Raw genomic sequence first — 16,288 nt, 5'->3', positions numbered from 1 at the left:
AAAGTCATTCCATAAAAGTTTTTTTTCTACTGGATTTGAACACAAAGACTATGCAGTTTTCTATAAGGGAGGGATGTAATCCGTAAACAAAGAAATAGCAAAGAATTAGGGGATGGCAAGCAAAAAGCTACAAAAAAACAGTTAAGACATGCCGAATAAAAGAAGTGCTAATGTGGTCCAATTCAGTTTAATCCCCAAGTAAACATAAGCTTTCCTCCGAGGTTCAAATCCAGTTCCAACTTACAAAATTCAGGCAAAATACCAGCTCAGAGACCCATTTGTCTGTACTATTCATGCAACATGAGCACTAATGAAATATGCACGAGATCTGAATAGCATCTCAATAAATAAATAATTGATATCATCCCCTGAATGGGTAGGAAAAAAAGAGACCAAAAACGAGTTTGTTTAATAGATTCTAATGTCTGTTTACTTGTGTCTGGTTTTATTATGCAGTGCTATTTTTTACATACATTACTCTAAAAGAGCTCATTTTATTTAAATATAAATTAATGCACTTGAAAGACCGCTTGGTATATTGTATAATCCGTTCCCATATCTGTAATAGCTTAAAGCAAATGGGAAGGCTATTTTAAATTTGTATTCAAAATTACTAATTGTTTGGAAATTGTGTTAAATTAAAGGAATGGCTCACCCAAAAATGAAAATTTGCCGAAGATGTACAAACCTCCAGGCTATCCAGCATCTAGATGAGTTTGTTTCTTCATCAGATTTGGAGAAATGTAGCATTACATCACTTCCTCACCAATGAATCCTCTGCAGTGAATGGGTGCCGTCAGAATGAGAGTCCAAACAGCTGATAAAAACATCACAATAATACACAAGTAATTATATATTATCCTCCATCCATAATATTGCTTTCTCCGGTGAAAAAAATAAATATAAATTTGTCTGAATCAGCAGAGAAATATGCACAGACCAAGCACCGTTTACAAGTCAAAACAGTCTAAAAGAGCGCTAAACAAATACAGTATGTTGGTGGATTCTGATGTGAAGGACAGGATGGACTTTTTATAAGCAGCAAATTAGGAGTTTATTGAGGCAAAGATCATAGTTAATGGTTTCCTTATAGTGAGAATTGGGCTTTAAAATAAAGTTTTACCCCTAAATATGGAAGTAATGATAATTTCTCTAAACTGTAACATTTTCTGTGTAGATTTATACAGTATGTAATTTATTATAAATGTCTTGCATTATAATGTCTTATAAGTTATCTGTTCTAATAAATACTGTAATCACATTTGTAATATATTTCAATAGTTATACCCATTTACTTTTAAAGTAAGGTGTGTTAAAACACTACCACACCACAACATGTCCAACAGTAAGTCATTTGCCTCTCCTTATCGCAGTGTTATTCCAATATTATTTGATATATTGTACTAATCTAATAATACTAGAGCTAGATTTTATTTTTATATTTTCATTTGTTTTAGTAATTTTATGTGCTTTTGTCAGTTTGTTTTTATATTTCTATATAGCTTTAATTTTTATTTCAGGTTTATTGTAGTGATTTTAGCATTCAAGACAACATTTCTATTTTTTTTTAATCTAGTATTTATAGTTTATTTTATTTCAAATACAGATTTAATTTTTTAATTACCCCCCCCCCCCCCAATAGTTTTACTTTTAGCCAACAATAACAACACTGCCTAGTCGAAATCAATAATCTACACAGAAATCATAGCCAATCAGAGCTTGCTTAAAGGGACAGTTCACCCAAAAAAAATTATAATTTTGTAAATAATGTTCAGTTTTCACTTCATAAGACCTTGATATATCTTCAGAAACCACAAGTATTTAATTTTGTAATTTAGCCTTAATTTTTTTTTTTTTTTTTTTTGGGACTCTCAAAGTGCCATTGATTTGCATTTCAGCGAAAAATCTTCCTTACTGTTCCACTAAAAAAAGAAAGAAAAAAAAGTCACCTACATTTTGGATGAATGAATGATGCATTTATATAGCGCATTTATTGTGTATTGCCGTACACCCAAAGCGCTTTACAATCATGTGGGGGTCTCTCCTCAACCCCCACCAGTGTGCAGCATCCACTTGGATGATGCGACGGCAGCCACAGGACAACGGCGCCAGTGCGCTCACCACACACCAGCTACAGGTGGAGAGGAGAGAGAGTCATAGAGCCAAACAAGTGTATGGGGATTACTAGGAGGCCATGATTGATAAGGGCCAGTGGAGGGAATTTGGCCAGGATATATACCCCTACTCTTTACGAGAAGTACCATGGGATTTTTAGTGACCACAGAGAGGATGGCTGTATGTAGATGGATTTTGGACCAATAAAATGTCATTATGGGTGTAACACTACAGAAATAGAAACCAATCAACTGGTTGGGACAAAAGCTCAGATTTACATGGAAAAGACAGCTTTTATCTTGTCTCATGAAGACCTAGTGATATTGTGTGCAGCTGTTTCATTGTTTCACTCACTGCAGTATGTGATGCAGGACAGAAATCCTCTCCTCGCTGTTTCAAAGACAAGACGTACACCTAATCTTATTTATAGGCTTTGGCCGCACTGAACGAAGCCCAGGATGCAGCGAGGCGCCTGGGATTGTCAAGGTGTAGCTCTGCATGAGGGTCAGAGCGTGTTTGGTGAATAATGATACGGCTATATAAATAGCTCTCTCTAATAGTTCATCTCAGACATCAGATGCATACTGTCTTGTTTGTCTCGATTCTTTATATCTGTCTTCCTCTCGGCACTGTGCAGTGTTACCTGATCCAAAAGTAGACAACAGGAAGCTAAAGATCAAATTTCTAGCTTTTAAAGCTCATCTTTGGCTAGGTTTTTACACCAGCTAGTTTTTCTAACTGATGGTTGTGTTTTATTTGAGGGTTTACAGTATGTATCCTAAAATTACAGGCCTTACGAAGGACATTTTGACTCCCACTACCAGTTCTGGTGTTGACAGCTTTCACAAAATGACAGTAACTGGGAAATGGTTTGTGGAAGAAAATTGCAGGTGGAACAAACATTAAATGTCCATTGGCATTTCTCTGAATGGCTACAGAAAATCTGATTTGTTTCGTCCAACTCCTTATTGTTTCAAATCATTTATTTCCAATGAACCTGGGTAGTACATTTCACAAACACTCCCCATCTGCCATTGTTTAGTCAAACGAATGCCATTGGTTGAGGGTTCAGCGGGTCAATGCCATATCTATACCGTTCTTTCTCCAATAACATCCATTTAGAAATAGCCATGCCAACTGAGAAACTGTCACTGAGGTGAATGGGAATTTGAGAATGAAAAGCACACATTTACAATTCAAAGCCACTTTAGTTTATTTCAGCTGGAAAAATATAGTACAATAGATGGACGAAACATTGCAGTATGATAATAATCGAATCAAACACTTGACAGCCCAGGTGCTCAGTGGCCACTGTGGGGAGAGCACGGAGAACGTGGTTTAATCTGAAATGAAAAGGATGCAGCTTTTGTTTTGTGGGTTTTGAGGTGCGCTTGGGAAATGAGCAATGCTCTCTTTTCCAATTATGAAAGATAAAGTTAAATTAAAATATAAAAGTGGAGACTAACCACCACACATGCTGCGTTTGTCTGCGCACACTAGATATATGTATGTGTGTGTGTGTGCGCGTGTGATTGTATATGTATATATGTATTCCACAATATCTGTTACAATTACATATTTGCATATAATGCCACTTTATAATTATGTAAACATTTTTGTGTATGTTGCATTGCTCTGTGGATAAATATGTATATGATATGTACACATCAAGAGAAAAAAAAAAACAATTAGACAAAATAATGAAAACTAGTCACATTCTATCAAAAAAATAAATAAATAGTGTTGTACTCATGCAACTCTTAAATTTACAACTTTCATTCAAAATTCCTCTTCCTGTCATTCCAGTTCAACATTCTGTGGTCGATGCCAATTAAATTCCCATTCCAACTCATAAATTTAAAAAGAAAGCTCAGAATTTTCCGCAGTCCTGCTGTGTGACCGATAAAGAGTGAGAAAAGTGCAGATTGAGCAACTGCGACTGAGTGCCGCACATGATGTTGAGTTCCAGACCGGAGCTTCAGCATTGCAGGACAGGCCAGTGATGGATGCGCGGGATGAGTCATAGATGCTGGGCCGTCTCTACCATCACTCATCTCCCTCCACAGGCCTCAGCTGCAGTGCATTAGTCAAATTTCCCCCTCCTCAAAGCGGCCAAGACATGCACGGGACTTCCCAGCCTCTTTGTGCCCCTTCCTCTGTTGTGGTCAAGTGACCCTCATTACCCACAGGCACCAAAGAGTCCACAGGTGGTCCTCAGGTGTGTGCAAATCCACCGCAGCACACAAACAGGAAGTGGACTATCAACAGACTTGAGGACTCTGACATGTTGTTTGGTCATATTGCATTTTCTATGAGATTATCTATGAGAATGAGCAAAACAATTTGGTCCCACTTTATATTAAGTGGCCTTAACTACAATGTACTTACCTTTAAATTAAATATTTGGTACAATGCACTTATTGTGTACATACATGTTTTTACATTGTACTTATATTTTAACAATACCTGCATGTAATTGCATCAGGTAATTAATTTATATAATTACATTTGTAATTACACTTTTGGCCCATCCCTTACACCTTAACCCACCCTTAAACCTACCCATACCACCAAACCTGACCCTAACCTTACCCGTATCCACCTCAATAGCAGCAGAAGTGTTTTGCAATACAATATGAACACAAGAAGTACATTGTACTTATTTTTTGATGTAAGTATATAGTAGTTAAGGCCACTTAATATAAATGTTTTATTTTTACTGAAATGAAGTGTCATTTTACAAATGCAAGTACAAATGCAAATCTAGTGGTAAGACATAATAATAATAATAATAATAATAATAATTATTATTATTATTATACTTAATTGAAGTCAATTCATTCAAATAGTTTAAAATCCAATTATTTAAAATGATTGTTATTATTTTTATTATACAAAAACAAATATATTTATATTAAATATATTATTATATATATTAAATAAATGATCAATACAGCAAAATCACAAAAGATATAAATGTTTTATTTCATATATTATAATTTCAATATAATTTTAATAGATATTTGCTGTACTGATAATTTTATAAAAATGTGAAAATATAAATAATTTATTTATTGATCTTTTATACCAGATTAATGTTTGGTTTCATGTAATCTCCTAAATTCCTGTTATTGAAATTTAATTTTGTTTATGTGGAAGATGCATATTCAAATCCAGCCTGCATCATGATCTCAACACACCCCTGCATCCACCACTTCCTGTTATCTATGGCAAGAAGCCCCCCTCACCCACCCAAAAACCGCTGATCAACCCTTTCCCCACAAACACCACTAATGAAACATTCTTCATGGCGTGCATCTCGTATGTAATCATCTCAACAGCACGCATCTTTCCCATAAGTTCCATATCCCTGATTGGCTCTATTGTTATTGATTGACAGGTGGAGCTCTCTGACAGCACCTCCCACACCATCACTGACGCCTACCCGGGGAAAGAGTACATCATCCAACTGGCGGCCAAGGACATGGAGATCGGCACTTGGAGCGACTGGAGCGTGGCAGTCCACGCCACCCCCTGGATGGAGGAACCCAAGCCCATCACCTCCACCACTGAGAGTGACATTATCCTAGGTATGCACGAGCTACTAACCGTATGCACACTACTCTCCTATTCACTGTAATGGTGGATCCGTCTGCCCCCGTGATCTCTGTTCTCTCATAAAACAATAATAGTGGCTAATAATGAAGAGACGGCGTCTGGAGCTCTGCATCTCAAAGTCACGCTGCCCTCTGCTGTCAGAGAGGTTCAACAACAAATTAATAGTTGATGCGCTCCGAGGTTAATGAGGAGTTGACATCAGGTTCTGTTGAGTTTAAGGATGAAAATTATAAAGGAGATGCCGTATTTAATCTGACACCAGAAATGGCCATGTATAGTCTGTTCAGTCAGTATGAACTCAAATCATGTTCCTGGTTAAATTGTGCTCAGTTCTTCAGTTCATTTATCCAAGAGAAAACAGACTGAGATTCTCTTGGTAGCTTGGCCTTCAGCCTCCAGTCACAAAGTCTCTGAGAACTGAGAGTTGTCCTTCACAATCCACTTCAAAGGTCTGGATTCTGCTCTGACTCCATTCTACAGCCACTTTTCACCATCCAATCAATTCTTGGACTAAAATTACAATGCTTTTGTTTTTTTTTTACTCCATTTTTTCCCCTCACTGACAATTCTGTTTTCCTGAAATGCATCATATGATGGAAGTAAAAGGCTTTCGAATGCCACTTCATTTTTTTTTGTTTTATCTCCTCAATCACAGAATCCTTCGAAGTCACATCTCTTCAGTTTATCGATCAATGCACATGTTCTCAGCTGTACAACATATTTTATGAACTGTACCTCTACCCCATCATTCAAATTATACAATTTTGTTAAGCGTGTGCTCCGACTGTGTTCTGCGTTCTTGCAAATTCATCATAAACCGAGCATATAAAATGTAAAAGATATTTATTTTGCTGTGTAGAAAACATCACAGATTATATTGTGAGTTTTTGCAGGAGTGTGTAACTTGCGCTAGACTGAAGTCATGGACCGCTTCAATGATGAGGAACATTCTTTGCATGGTTTTAGTATGTAATTTATAATTAATTTGAAGAACCAGTTTGTTTTTTTATCCTGCTAAGATAACCAATGTGAAATATTTCTCAAAAATATTTAATCTTAAAAAAGAAAAAAAAAGAAATAAACAAAAATTAATGGTCACACTTTATTTTAAGGTCCAATTCTTGCTATGAACAAACCATCAACTAAGACTTTTTGTCATAAAATTTGCTGCTTATTATTCACAGTAAAAAATGACCATGATTTTAATGGTAAAAAACTGAAAATGCTACAGTAAAAACCTGTTTTTTGGTTAACGGTAAGTTCCCCCGTTATATAGGTGAAAAATTGTAATAGACATTTCAGACAATTTTACAGTAAAATATCATTTTTGGAAGTGAAAAAAAAAAAGTATAATTTACAGGGGAAAAGATGCTTTTTCTTTGAAATAACTTCATTATTATTTTTTCTTTTCAGTTATGTTTATTAGGGTTGTAAGTTACATCTAATGTTGTTAAAGTAATATTTATTGCATATTTCAGTTTCATGCATAGTCACCATGATGGTATTTAGTGTTTGTGTGAACGGCATTGTGCATCTTCTATATATATTAGTATTGCCCTTCTCAGCTTGTTGAAAAGTTGCTTGTGGTGAGTTTTGGTCCATCATGTGACTTTCTCATCACCACATGATTTTGATGGTTATCAGTGTAGGTACAAAACAGATTTCAGAACTTCAGTAGGTTTGTATATTAACATTATATCAGTTAAATAAATAGTTTTTAATTGTAAATCCGTTAACCCTGAAACGTTGCTATTTTTATCACTGCTGCCGGTTTTTGTACCGTAAATTTGACTTTTTTTTTTTTTTACAGTGTAGTTAGTAAGGTAGTTGTTAAGTTTTGATATTAGGTGCAGATTATCTGCTTTATAATTATTAATGCACAGCCAATATGTTAATAATAGGCATGCTAATAAGCAACTAGATGATAGTGAGAATTGGTCCCTAAATTAATGTGTTACCAGATAAATAAACTTTCTCCACATAGCCAGAATATGATGCATTATTTCCCCCCCCCAAATTTAAATTGACTACATACAGTATATGTCACTTTTGTTCCACCTTTGCGGTGTAAATATGTTTTTTTTAGTAAAAGACTATTGAAACAGTTGATTAAATTTGAATATTAAATATCAAATTAAATGTGTCAAAAGACAACACAGATACATAGGAGGTGGTAAAACATTTAAACATTTTACTTACAAAGGTAAAACATGCTCATGGATGAAAGATGAAAACAAAACACTCTTTAAAAAAATTATGTTAATAAATTACAAGCAATTTTTTTGGACTCCAAAGCATTAGTCAACCCAATATGCAGTAAGTGCAGATCAACAGTAAGTCATTTCGGTATGCTTTTGTACAGTTTTGGTTACAAACTCTCTTTATGCTCGTATTTTGAGTGATTCAGTGGCCAAAAAGAGAAAACAATAAATAAAGCTGAGGTTCTGATGGCCTATATGCAATATTAGTATCACTGCATCCCAGTTTGGGATTTAAGAGTACTGATACTGTGGTCCTTTTGCGGCAGACAAAGAGAATCTTGACTTGAAAACACTAGTGATAGCCTATGTACATTTTGTTTTATAAATAGTACTGACAACTTGATGACTGTTATTAGCAGTAATATCTAGTGACGGCTGCCCTGCTCGGTTTGATCAAGCAGACGGTATTGAGTTTCTACCCCCTTCATGCACTCAGCGTATTTAATCCACGCTATACTTGGAACGAAGGAAAGAATCAAATAGTCAGCAGAATTGCACGCTAGTTTTGTGAGCTGTGTGTCATAACACTCTCTCTAAAAGCTTTTATTTCTTTTCTCCTGGGTAAAACAGGAGAACGTCCTTGTAATAATTCCTCCTTTGCCTGTTATTTCAGCATTTTGTTTGCTTAATTTGAGATGAGAGTCATTGCACGAGACAGCTCTTTCTACTTTATCTGCAGTGTTTTACAGGGAGTCATTTCACACATTGTCATACTGCACAAAAAAATACAATAAACGAGCTATATAAAAACAATAACTAATATCTACTTACAGTTGTGAAGTCAATTGCATTTAAAATTGCACAGCATGAAAATGTTCAGATGGCAGTGGAGCAGTTTAGTTAACTCAAAATATTGTTCTAATGGTATGTATTATGAGTTACAGATATAAAGTTTATTTTATTACAATGAATGTCTCATGTAACCAGACTTTTGACACTTGGTTTAAAATCTGGTCCAATAATTGGGCCAAGACCCACTCACTTACACAGGAAGAGACTGTCTAACTGATATATAAAGTGACCAATCACAGCTCATTTTGTTTTTATGTATCGTTAGGCGTGAGTAAATATATCTTATTAATGTTTTTCAAAATCTATCCATTCATTTTTAATGGCTTTTTTATCACATAATATCTATACACCATCAAACTAAAGTGGTATAATCAAAGTAAAAAGCAATATGATATTTTTTCTTACACTATGAAAATATATGAATATATACTGTATCTTATTATTATTTTGTTGTGGATGCACCACCATGCATGACATTTAATAACCTGAAATTACCTAGCCTGGTCATAATAAAAGTCAAATTATTCGATATTGTAAGTGATTTATTCACCTTGTCTGTTGGGAGTTAGTGGTGGTTGCACCGCATGACTTTTTTTTTTTTTGGGGGGGGAATTATAGCCAGAATGTAAAAAAAATGTTAAAAACACATTTAAAAGCATGTTATTTGTCTTCAAGTCATTAAATGTATTGCTTTTTAATGTATTTTTGAAAGAATTAACAAGTCATTTTGACAAAAATTGAGAACAATAAAATGTCATTTTGTGTCATTCATCCATATTTTGTACAAGAAGCATGGATTTACAAACCCGTACCTGGTAAAATACTTAGAAATAATGACCATTGTCTTCTCCCCTGGCAGAAACCACCCCTGGACCGCCTTCAGCCGCACCACGAGTGGGTGAACCCACAGCGGCCTGCTCCACCCTTCTCTGGTCAACCCACCTGCTCCTGGCCTGCGTCCTGCTGTCCATCATGTGGTACGTGACCTCACTGAAATGCTATTTCCATGCATCTCATTCGCTGTTTTTATGTGAGAAAGGATCTTGAGCTTTCAATGAAACAATGCGAACAATGCATGAGGTATGAACAATGAGCAATGTACGAGAATAATCTCTGAAATAGCATTTATAAATCATAAGAGGCTTACCGCATTATTCATGCAGCTGGACTACACTTTTCCTAATTATGTACAATATAAGCTCACAATACACTTGAGGCACCAATAACTAACCAATAGTCAGAACTTATGCACATCGTTTATTAAAGAGATACTGTAACACAGTGAGTAACCAAAGCTGTGTCATGTTTGTTCCCCTCATTATCAGAGTTGGAATCTTGATTTTGTGGTTTTGGTCTTCAGACCTCTATAGACCACATAAAATATGCCTTGGTCTGGGTCTTAAAACTTGAAGTAGTTCACTGAAAGTTCACCAAACTTATAAATGTTCAATTATTCTTAAGTCTTAAGTCAAAAAGGTTCATTGTCAATAGTGTAGTGAGGCATGAAGCACAGCTCACACAAAAATCATACAAGCAGGTTTCTGTTGGTCAACGTAGCGAATCCACATGACTAACTTGAACCCGTTGTGAAATCTGAATGGGAAAAACTTTCGCCTTCATGAAAAATTTCCAATCGTTTGGATTTCAATTGAAATGACTGCAGTTTATAAAAGGTAAATGTGATGGCACCTCTAGTCGGGGTCTGGGTCTCAGACAAAACACAATTATCTATTTCCAAGGTACTAATGGTTATAATTAACTCAACCACTACTTGGCACCAAATTGCCATACCCTTATGAAGAATTCAGAAGAATGGCTACACAGTCCATTTACAAAATGTCTTTATATTAGTAAATGAGTGCTGCAATACATTTACCAATTTCTCAGTTCAGTTCATTGAAATAGACAAACTTTTGTCTCATGTCTTGAAGTAGTTCACCAAAAAAAAAAAAATTCTGCCATTAATTACTCCCTAATTCCTCCATTAATGACCCTCATGTCGTTCCAAACTCGTAAGACCTTTGTTCATCTTCGGAACACAAATTAAGATATTTTTTATGAAATCTGAGAGCTTTCTGACCCTGCATAGACAGGAATGCAATTTTCATTTTTAGGTGAACTATCCCTTTAAGGCATTGGTCTCAAACTCAATTCCTGGAGGGCCACAGCTCTGCACAGTTTAGCTCCAACCCTAATCAAACACACCTGATCCAACTAATCAAGCTCTTCAGGATCACTAGAAACTTCCAAGCAGGTGTGATTTGGAGCTGGTTGGAGCTAAACTGCAGAGCTGTGGTCCTCCAGGAACTGAGTTTGAGACCAATGCTTTAAGGTATGTTTACACAACAACAATGTACTAAAAAATTGAAAAGTTTTACCTTTGCATTTTTGAAAAGTTTCACATACAGATAATGTTGTCAAAATGGTGTGCGTTCACACGGATTAGCAAAACCGACCAAAAAAACCGCTGTATTATACAATCCAGGCCAGTAGTTGGCGATGTAAAGAAACATTATGTGCATATATGCATTTTATGCATTCCTATATACTGAATATGTAATAAGCATGCACATGGCATCATTGTTTTCATAAATTCGCAATTTTGTAGTTTACATGGAGACGATAATCGTATCCTTTACAAAAACGTGCACTTTGAAAGCCATTTTCAAAAGTTTACATTTTCAGGCCCCAAAAATGCTGTTGTTATGTAAATGAACAGACAAAGCGCATCAACTAAAAAATTAAAAATTTTGTTGAAAACCATGTTGTGTAAATGCCTCTTAGTCTGGATGCAGGCCTTTAGAGGTCTAGTCTTAGCGTAGATCTGGATCTTATTGGTTCTGGTATTGATCTGGATCTTAGTGGGTCTGGTATTTGTCTAGGTTTGGATCTTAGGGTTCTGGTTTTCGTCTGGACCACAGTGGGCTGGTATTTCTTTAGGGGGGTGTGGTCTGGGTCTTAAAGCTCCATCTTGTAGACCATTCTTTTCAAGGGCCAAAATCACTCCCACATGCGATGTTGTCTGTGCAAGTCCACACAGACACAAAAACTAGGACGTGTACACAGACATCAACAGACAGAACTGATGACAAAATTTATGTCACGCAAACAGTCCGTGAGCCTGAGCGGAATGCGAACAAGGGAAGTATATTTTCGGCTTTAGTGGTTCTGTTATTGATCTGGATCTTAGGAGGTCTGGTCTGGTTAATTGGGGGTGTGCTAGTGATGTAGGTATTAAAGTGGTCTGGTATTGTTCTGGGTCTTAAGAAGTCTGGTATTGATCGTAGTCTCACAGGTCTGGTATTGATCTTGGTCTCAGGGGGTCTGTTTTTGATTTAGGTCTTAGTGGATCTGGATTTGAGTCTTGAAGGTGGTGATCTTAACTCCACTCAGACTTATGCATCTTCCAAACTTATGCATTTTGTATCGCTCTTGACAGGCATAAGTACTACACCTAATGGACTAGATATCGGCAGACTACTGGAAGAGTTTCCCTCTCAAAAGAAAGACTACTGGGCTTTCTGGTAATTATGTGAAATGAACACTCTTAGACAACATTACAGTGTGGCTTCCATCCTTAAAAACTGTAGAGATTGTTGACAGTGGGTTACAATACAGGACACCCAATCAGAGACCATCGGCTCATTAGACCGGCACAATCCACCCAGATCCCATGAGAAACTGAGGGACAGACCCGGTCACTGGTACTCACAGCCACATAAACCTCATCGATCCCCTGTACGAGTCAGAAAGCAGGAGGAGATAGTCGAGTAACAAGCCTGAGATTCATTAGCGCTCGGGCCATATGTTTACAGCATGCCTGCTATCTCCAACTCAGCAACACGGCATAATGAGCCTATCTCTAATTAAAGCAAGCTCATGCATGGAGCTGGAAGGCAGGAGGAAGTGTATGATAGCGCCTCAGGGGTAGGATGTGATTGCCCTCCCGAGACGGCCACGTACACGCAAAAAATACCTTCACCTTATGCCTCTGCACCCAGCCGTTCTGAGCAAAATTTAATTGGTCAGCCCGTACAGGCCAAGACAAAATTAAAGGCAACATCACGGGTGGCTGCTCACCAATTACATCTTCCCACTGGCATGAAGTTGGAGCCATTTGTATATTGCTCTCATTGGCCCCTGTTTGTTCTCATTTGCAATACTGTGTTGGTAATAAAAGTGCTCTGTTGGGGAATGCTTTCAGAATCATTTAAGGAGTTGACTATGTTATTTATTTGAATTTACACTTACACAGCGATTAAATCTAGCAGCCATTCCAAGGTTCAGAAGTTATGTAAAATGCAAAATCTGTCAAGTTCACAACCAGGTTGTATTTCACATCAAATCTTAAAGAAATATGAGTAACGCCTTATTTTGATGTTCCTTTTTGAACAGTCTGTTAACACTAAGTAATGTTGCATCTACATGTCAACAAACTCTCATTAGAGTATTAGTAGACTGTCTGCTGCATATCTGCTAACTCTCTTTTGTGATGGTCTTCTAACAGACACTCTACTGACTGTAAGTAACTTTGCAAGTACATGTAAACTTATTCTAACCCTACCAGTCTACTAATACTCTACTAACACTCTAATGAGAGTTAGTAGATATGTAGGTGCAATGCTACTTATAGTCAACAGAAAGTGTTAAAGGGACCATCAAAATAAAGTGAAACCGAAATATGAAATTATTATGTGGAAAGAAAACAAAACTTACTTTAGGGTCATTCTAATTTTGTATTATAACAAGTATTTTCATGACAATTAAGCACATATTTCTCCACTCCATTTTTCATTACAATTATGCCACAAATATAATTGTCGTTATCTTAACATGAAAAAAGGTGTATTATTTAAATTGTATATTATTTATACACTTTGTTTGTTGTATTGACTATAATTTATGCAAACAAACAAACAAATAAATAAACTTAGTTAGTTAAAATTACTTTAAAATAAGAATATTATGACAATCGCTACTGGGATTAATATAAATGACCAAAAAACAAACAAAAAAGTAATGCGAAACGCAATATTGTGAGTATAATCAGTTTGGGGGAAGATGTGCGTAATTGTCATGAAATGATCTAAAAATAAACTTTCTTTACACAAATATTTACTATAGTAAGGAGTACAAACAAGTACACAATGCTGGGTAGATTACTGGCAAATTGTAGTCTGTTACTAATTACAGATATGATGAAAATTTTAGTAACGTAATCTAGGTTGCTAATTTTAGGTAATGTATTCTGACTACTTTTTAGATTTTTTTATGTAAATTGTTTTAAACTTACCATTCATAATCAATAATAAATTTCAAAAATATTTGTTTTATGCATTTGGAGGATGATATGGTTATCATTGAACTTTTTTGCCAGATGTATTTTTGCCCTTGAGGTAAAGATATGAATGAGAGCAAAAAGCTAACATATATGTTCTTTTCTTCATTTTTCCAGATGTGTAAGCGTCATTCCTGTGGAAAAAAATGAGGAGTCTTCTATTTCTATTTTGCACATGTTAATAGATATCGTGCATTGATAATTTAAGTTCTTTTTCTCACGAAAGAAAAAAGACCTAGAAAGATTAATAAACGCTGACATTTACAAAAGGAAGACAAAAGAACAATAAAACATTTCAACATCTCTGACGAAGACAGACCAGACGCAGACACAGGAACCGAACCCCAGGGGAGCAAAAGATTTGGGGACATGAGACTGCCTGGAAACACAAGAAGAAAACAAACAAAACAAAATGCATCCACCTCATTTTCATTTGTCACAAGGTTTTTCAGCACCTTTTGATCCTTTAAACTGTTCCAAGGACAGAAAAAGCTCATTTTGTGTAACATCGATTTCCACGACATACAGCTAACTCATCATGCCAAAGACTTGGACTGTTTTTCTTTTTTCCCATGATCCCTAGCTTCCCCAAGCCTGTGTCTGTAAGGGATTGAAACTGGCAGTACGGAATCTTCACAAGCTCCAAAGACTGAGGAGTAACACATTTATTTTGAAGGTCATCATTTGATATCTTTTGTGTCCTTTTGGTTTACCGCGTTTTCTTTTATCGTTTTTTTTGGCCCCTGAACACAGAGAAGTTGAAACTGTAAATAACAAATTGGTTTGGACTGTTCTGGACCACCTTTTGTAACAGGAAGAACAACGTGTCGTGTCAGACCATCTGAAGATTAAGCACCGTTCGGAAACATCTTTTCATTCTTTGCCTATCTGCCTTTCACCATCTGTTTTTGAAGACTTTTCTAGTCAATATCACAGTTTAATGCTACCTTCTTCAAAAAATATTGTTTTGCTTTGTTTTTGGTTATCATTGAATAAAATATAATTTTAGAGCCTTAGAACCTTTTTGTTTATTTGTTTGTGGTTTGCTTTTTTTCTTCCTCTTTATTTTCAAACCTCCATAATTGCTTAATTCTCCTTCATCATATTTTGTAAACTATGATATGTATCTTTAACATGAGAAAAGTTTATTATTTAATAATGTATGTATTAGCTTTAGATTCTTGTAACCTGTATCTGGGTTCTTTTTATAGATGTATATAAAATGAGAAGTTGTTCATTAAATGTGACCATTTCACAATGAGTAGAAACTGTCAGTCTTTTTGTTCATGAATGTTTTGTATTTCTCAACTGGTTTTAAATTGGCAATCTCTAACACAGTACCACAATTCTTCACAAAATAGTCCGTAAAACCTGTATTTAACAAAGTCTTAAAGGAACACTCCGCTTTATTTGAAAATAGGCTCATTTTCCAACATGGCTAGCTAGGTAACTAGTTATGATATAGCTGGGGACTACTTTCAGGTGCTGCGTCATATCACTGCGCCTGCTGCACCCATGGTACGGCAGCAAAGTTCCTTGATTATTACGCAGGAATGAGAGTATAGTTCCTAGCCATATCGGCCTAGAAAATCGCAACTTTTCATTTTCCGTCAGTCAAGTTTTAAATAGGAAAAACTCTTTGGTCATTTTTGAGAGAGATGCTAACAGTCTAATCAGATTCAATGATCTATGCTAAGCTAAGCTAAAAGTACTACTGCCAGACCCGGAGATTGGTCGAAAACGGTAAAGCTCAACTGTTTAACTCTTGGGGAGTTGGAAAATGAGCCTATTTTCCAAAAAAGTGGAGTGTTCCTTTAAGCCCGAAATACACTGCAAGATTTTTGCAGTCCCAGACGAAAGACTGGCATCGTGAAGCAATTGCAGCGATTTCCGATTGGCCAGGATTGTTTCATGATGCCAATCTTTCGTCTGGGACAGCCAACAATCGTGCAGTGTGTTTAGGGCTTTAGTCATATTTATTTTACTTTGCATAGTTTGTCTGTTTGCTCGTTTGTTTTTTTAAGGATGTTGACCAATGTTACCTAACTTTTATCAAGTGACAAATTAATTTCTTGAAAAATAGAGTAACATTTAGCATTTTTTCACCACCGCAACCCTACCAGAACCAACTCGATCACACGAGAAAACAACTATTTTACAAGGT

General features: G+C 36.0%; 1 protein-coding gene across 1 annotated transcript in view; it reads left to right on the top strand.

The window, feature by feature from the left end:
- Nucleotides 1-15,386, top strand: part of LOC306865625 (ciliary neurotrophic factor receptor subunit alpha-like) — a 167,177-nt gene extending 151,791 nt beyond the window's left edge. The window contains exons 7-9 of the mRNA XM_079410346.1: nucleotides 5,516-5,705; nucleotides 9,646-9,763; nucleotides 14,242-15,386. Coding sequence (XP_079266472.1) covers nucleotides 5,516-5,705; nucleotides 9,646-9,763; nucleotide 14,242 — 309 coding nt within the window. The 3' untranslated portion in view covers nucleotides 14,243-15,386. The remainder of the gene's footprint in view (nucleotides 1-5,515; nucleotides 5,706-9,645; nucleotides 9,764-14,241) is intronic.
- The last annotated feature ends 902 nt before the right edge of the window (nucleotides 15,387-16,288 follow it).

This window comes from Barbus barbus (genome assembly GCF_936440315.1).
Source record: "Barbus barbus genome assembly, chromosome: 47".
NCBI classification, from domain to species: Eukaryota; Metazoa; Chordata; class Actinopteri; order Cypriniformes; family Cyprinidae; genus Barbus; species Barbus barbus.
The sequence above is the reverse complement of the archived record's forward strand: the minus strand, read 5'-3'. Positions and strand labels throughout refer to the sequence as shown.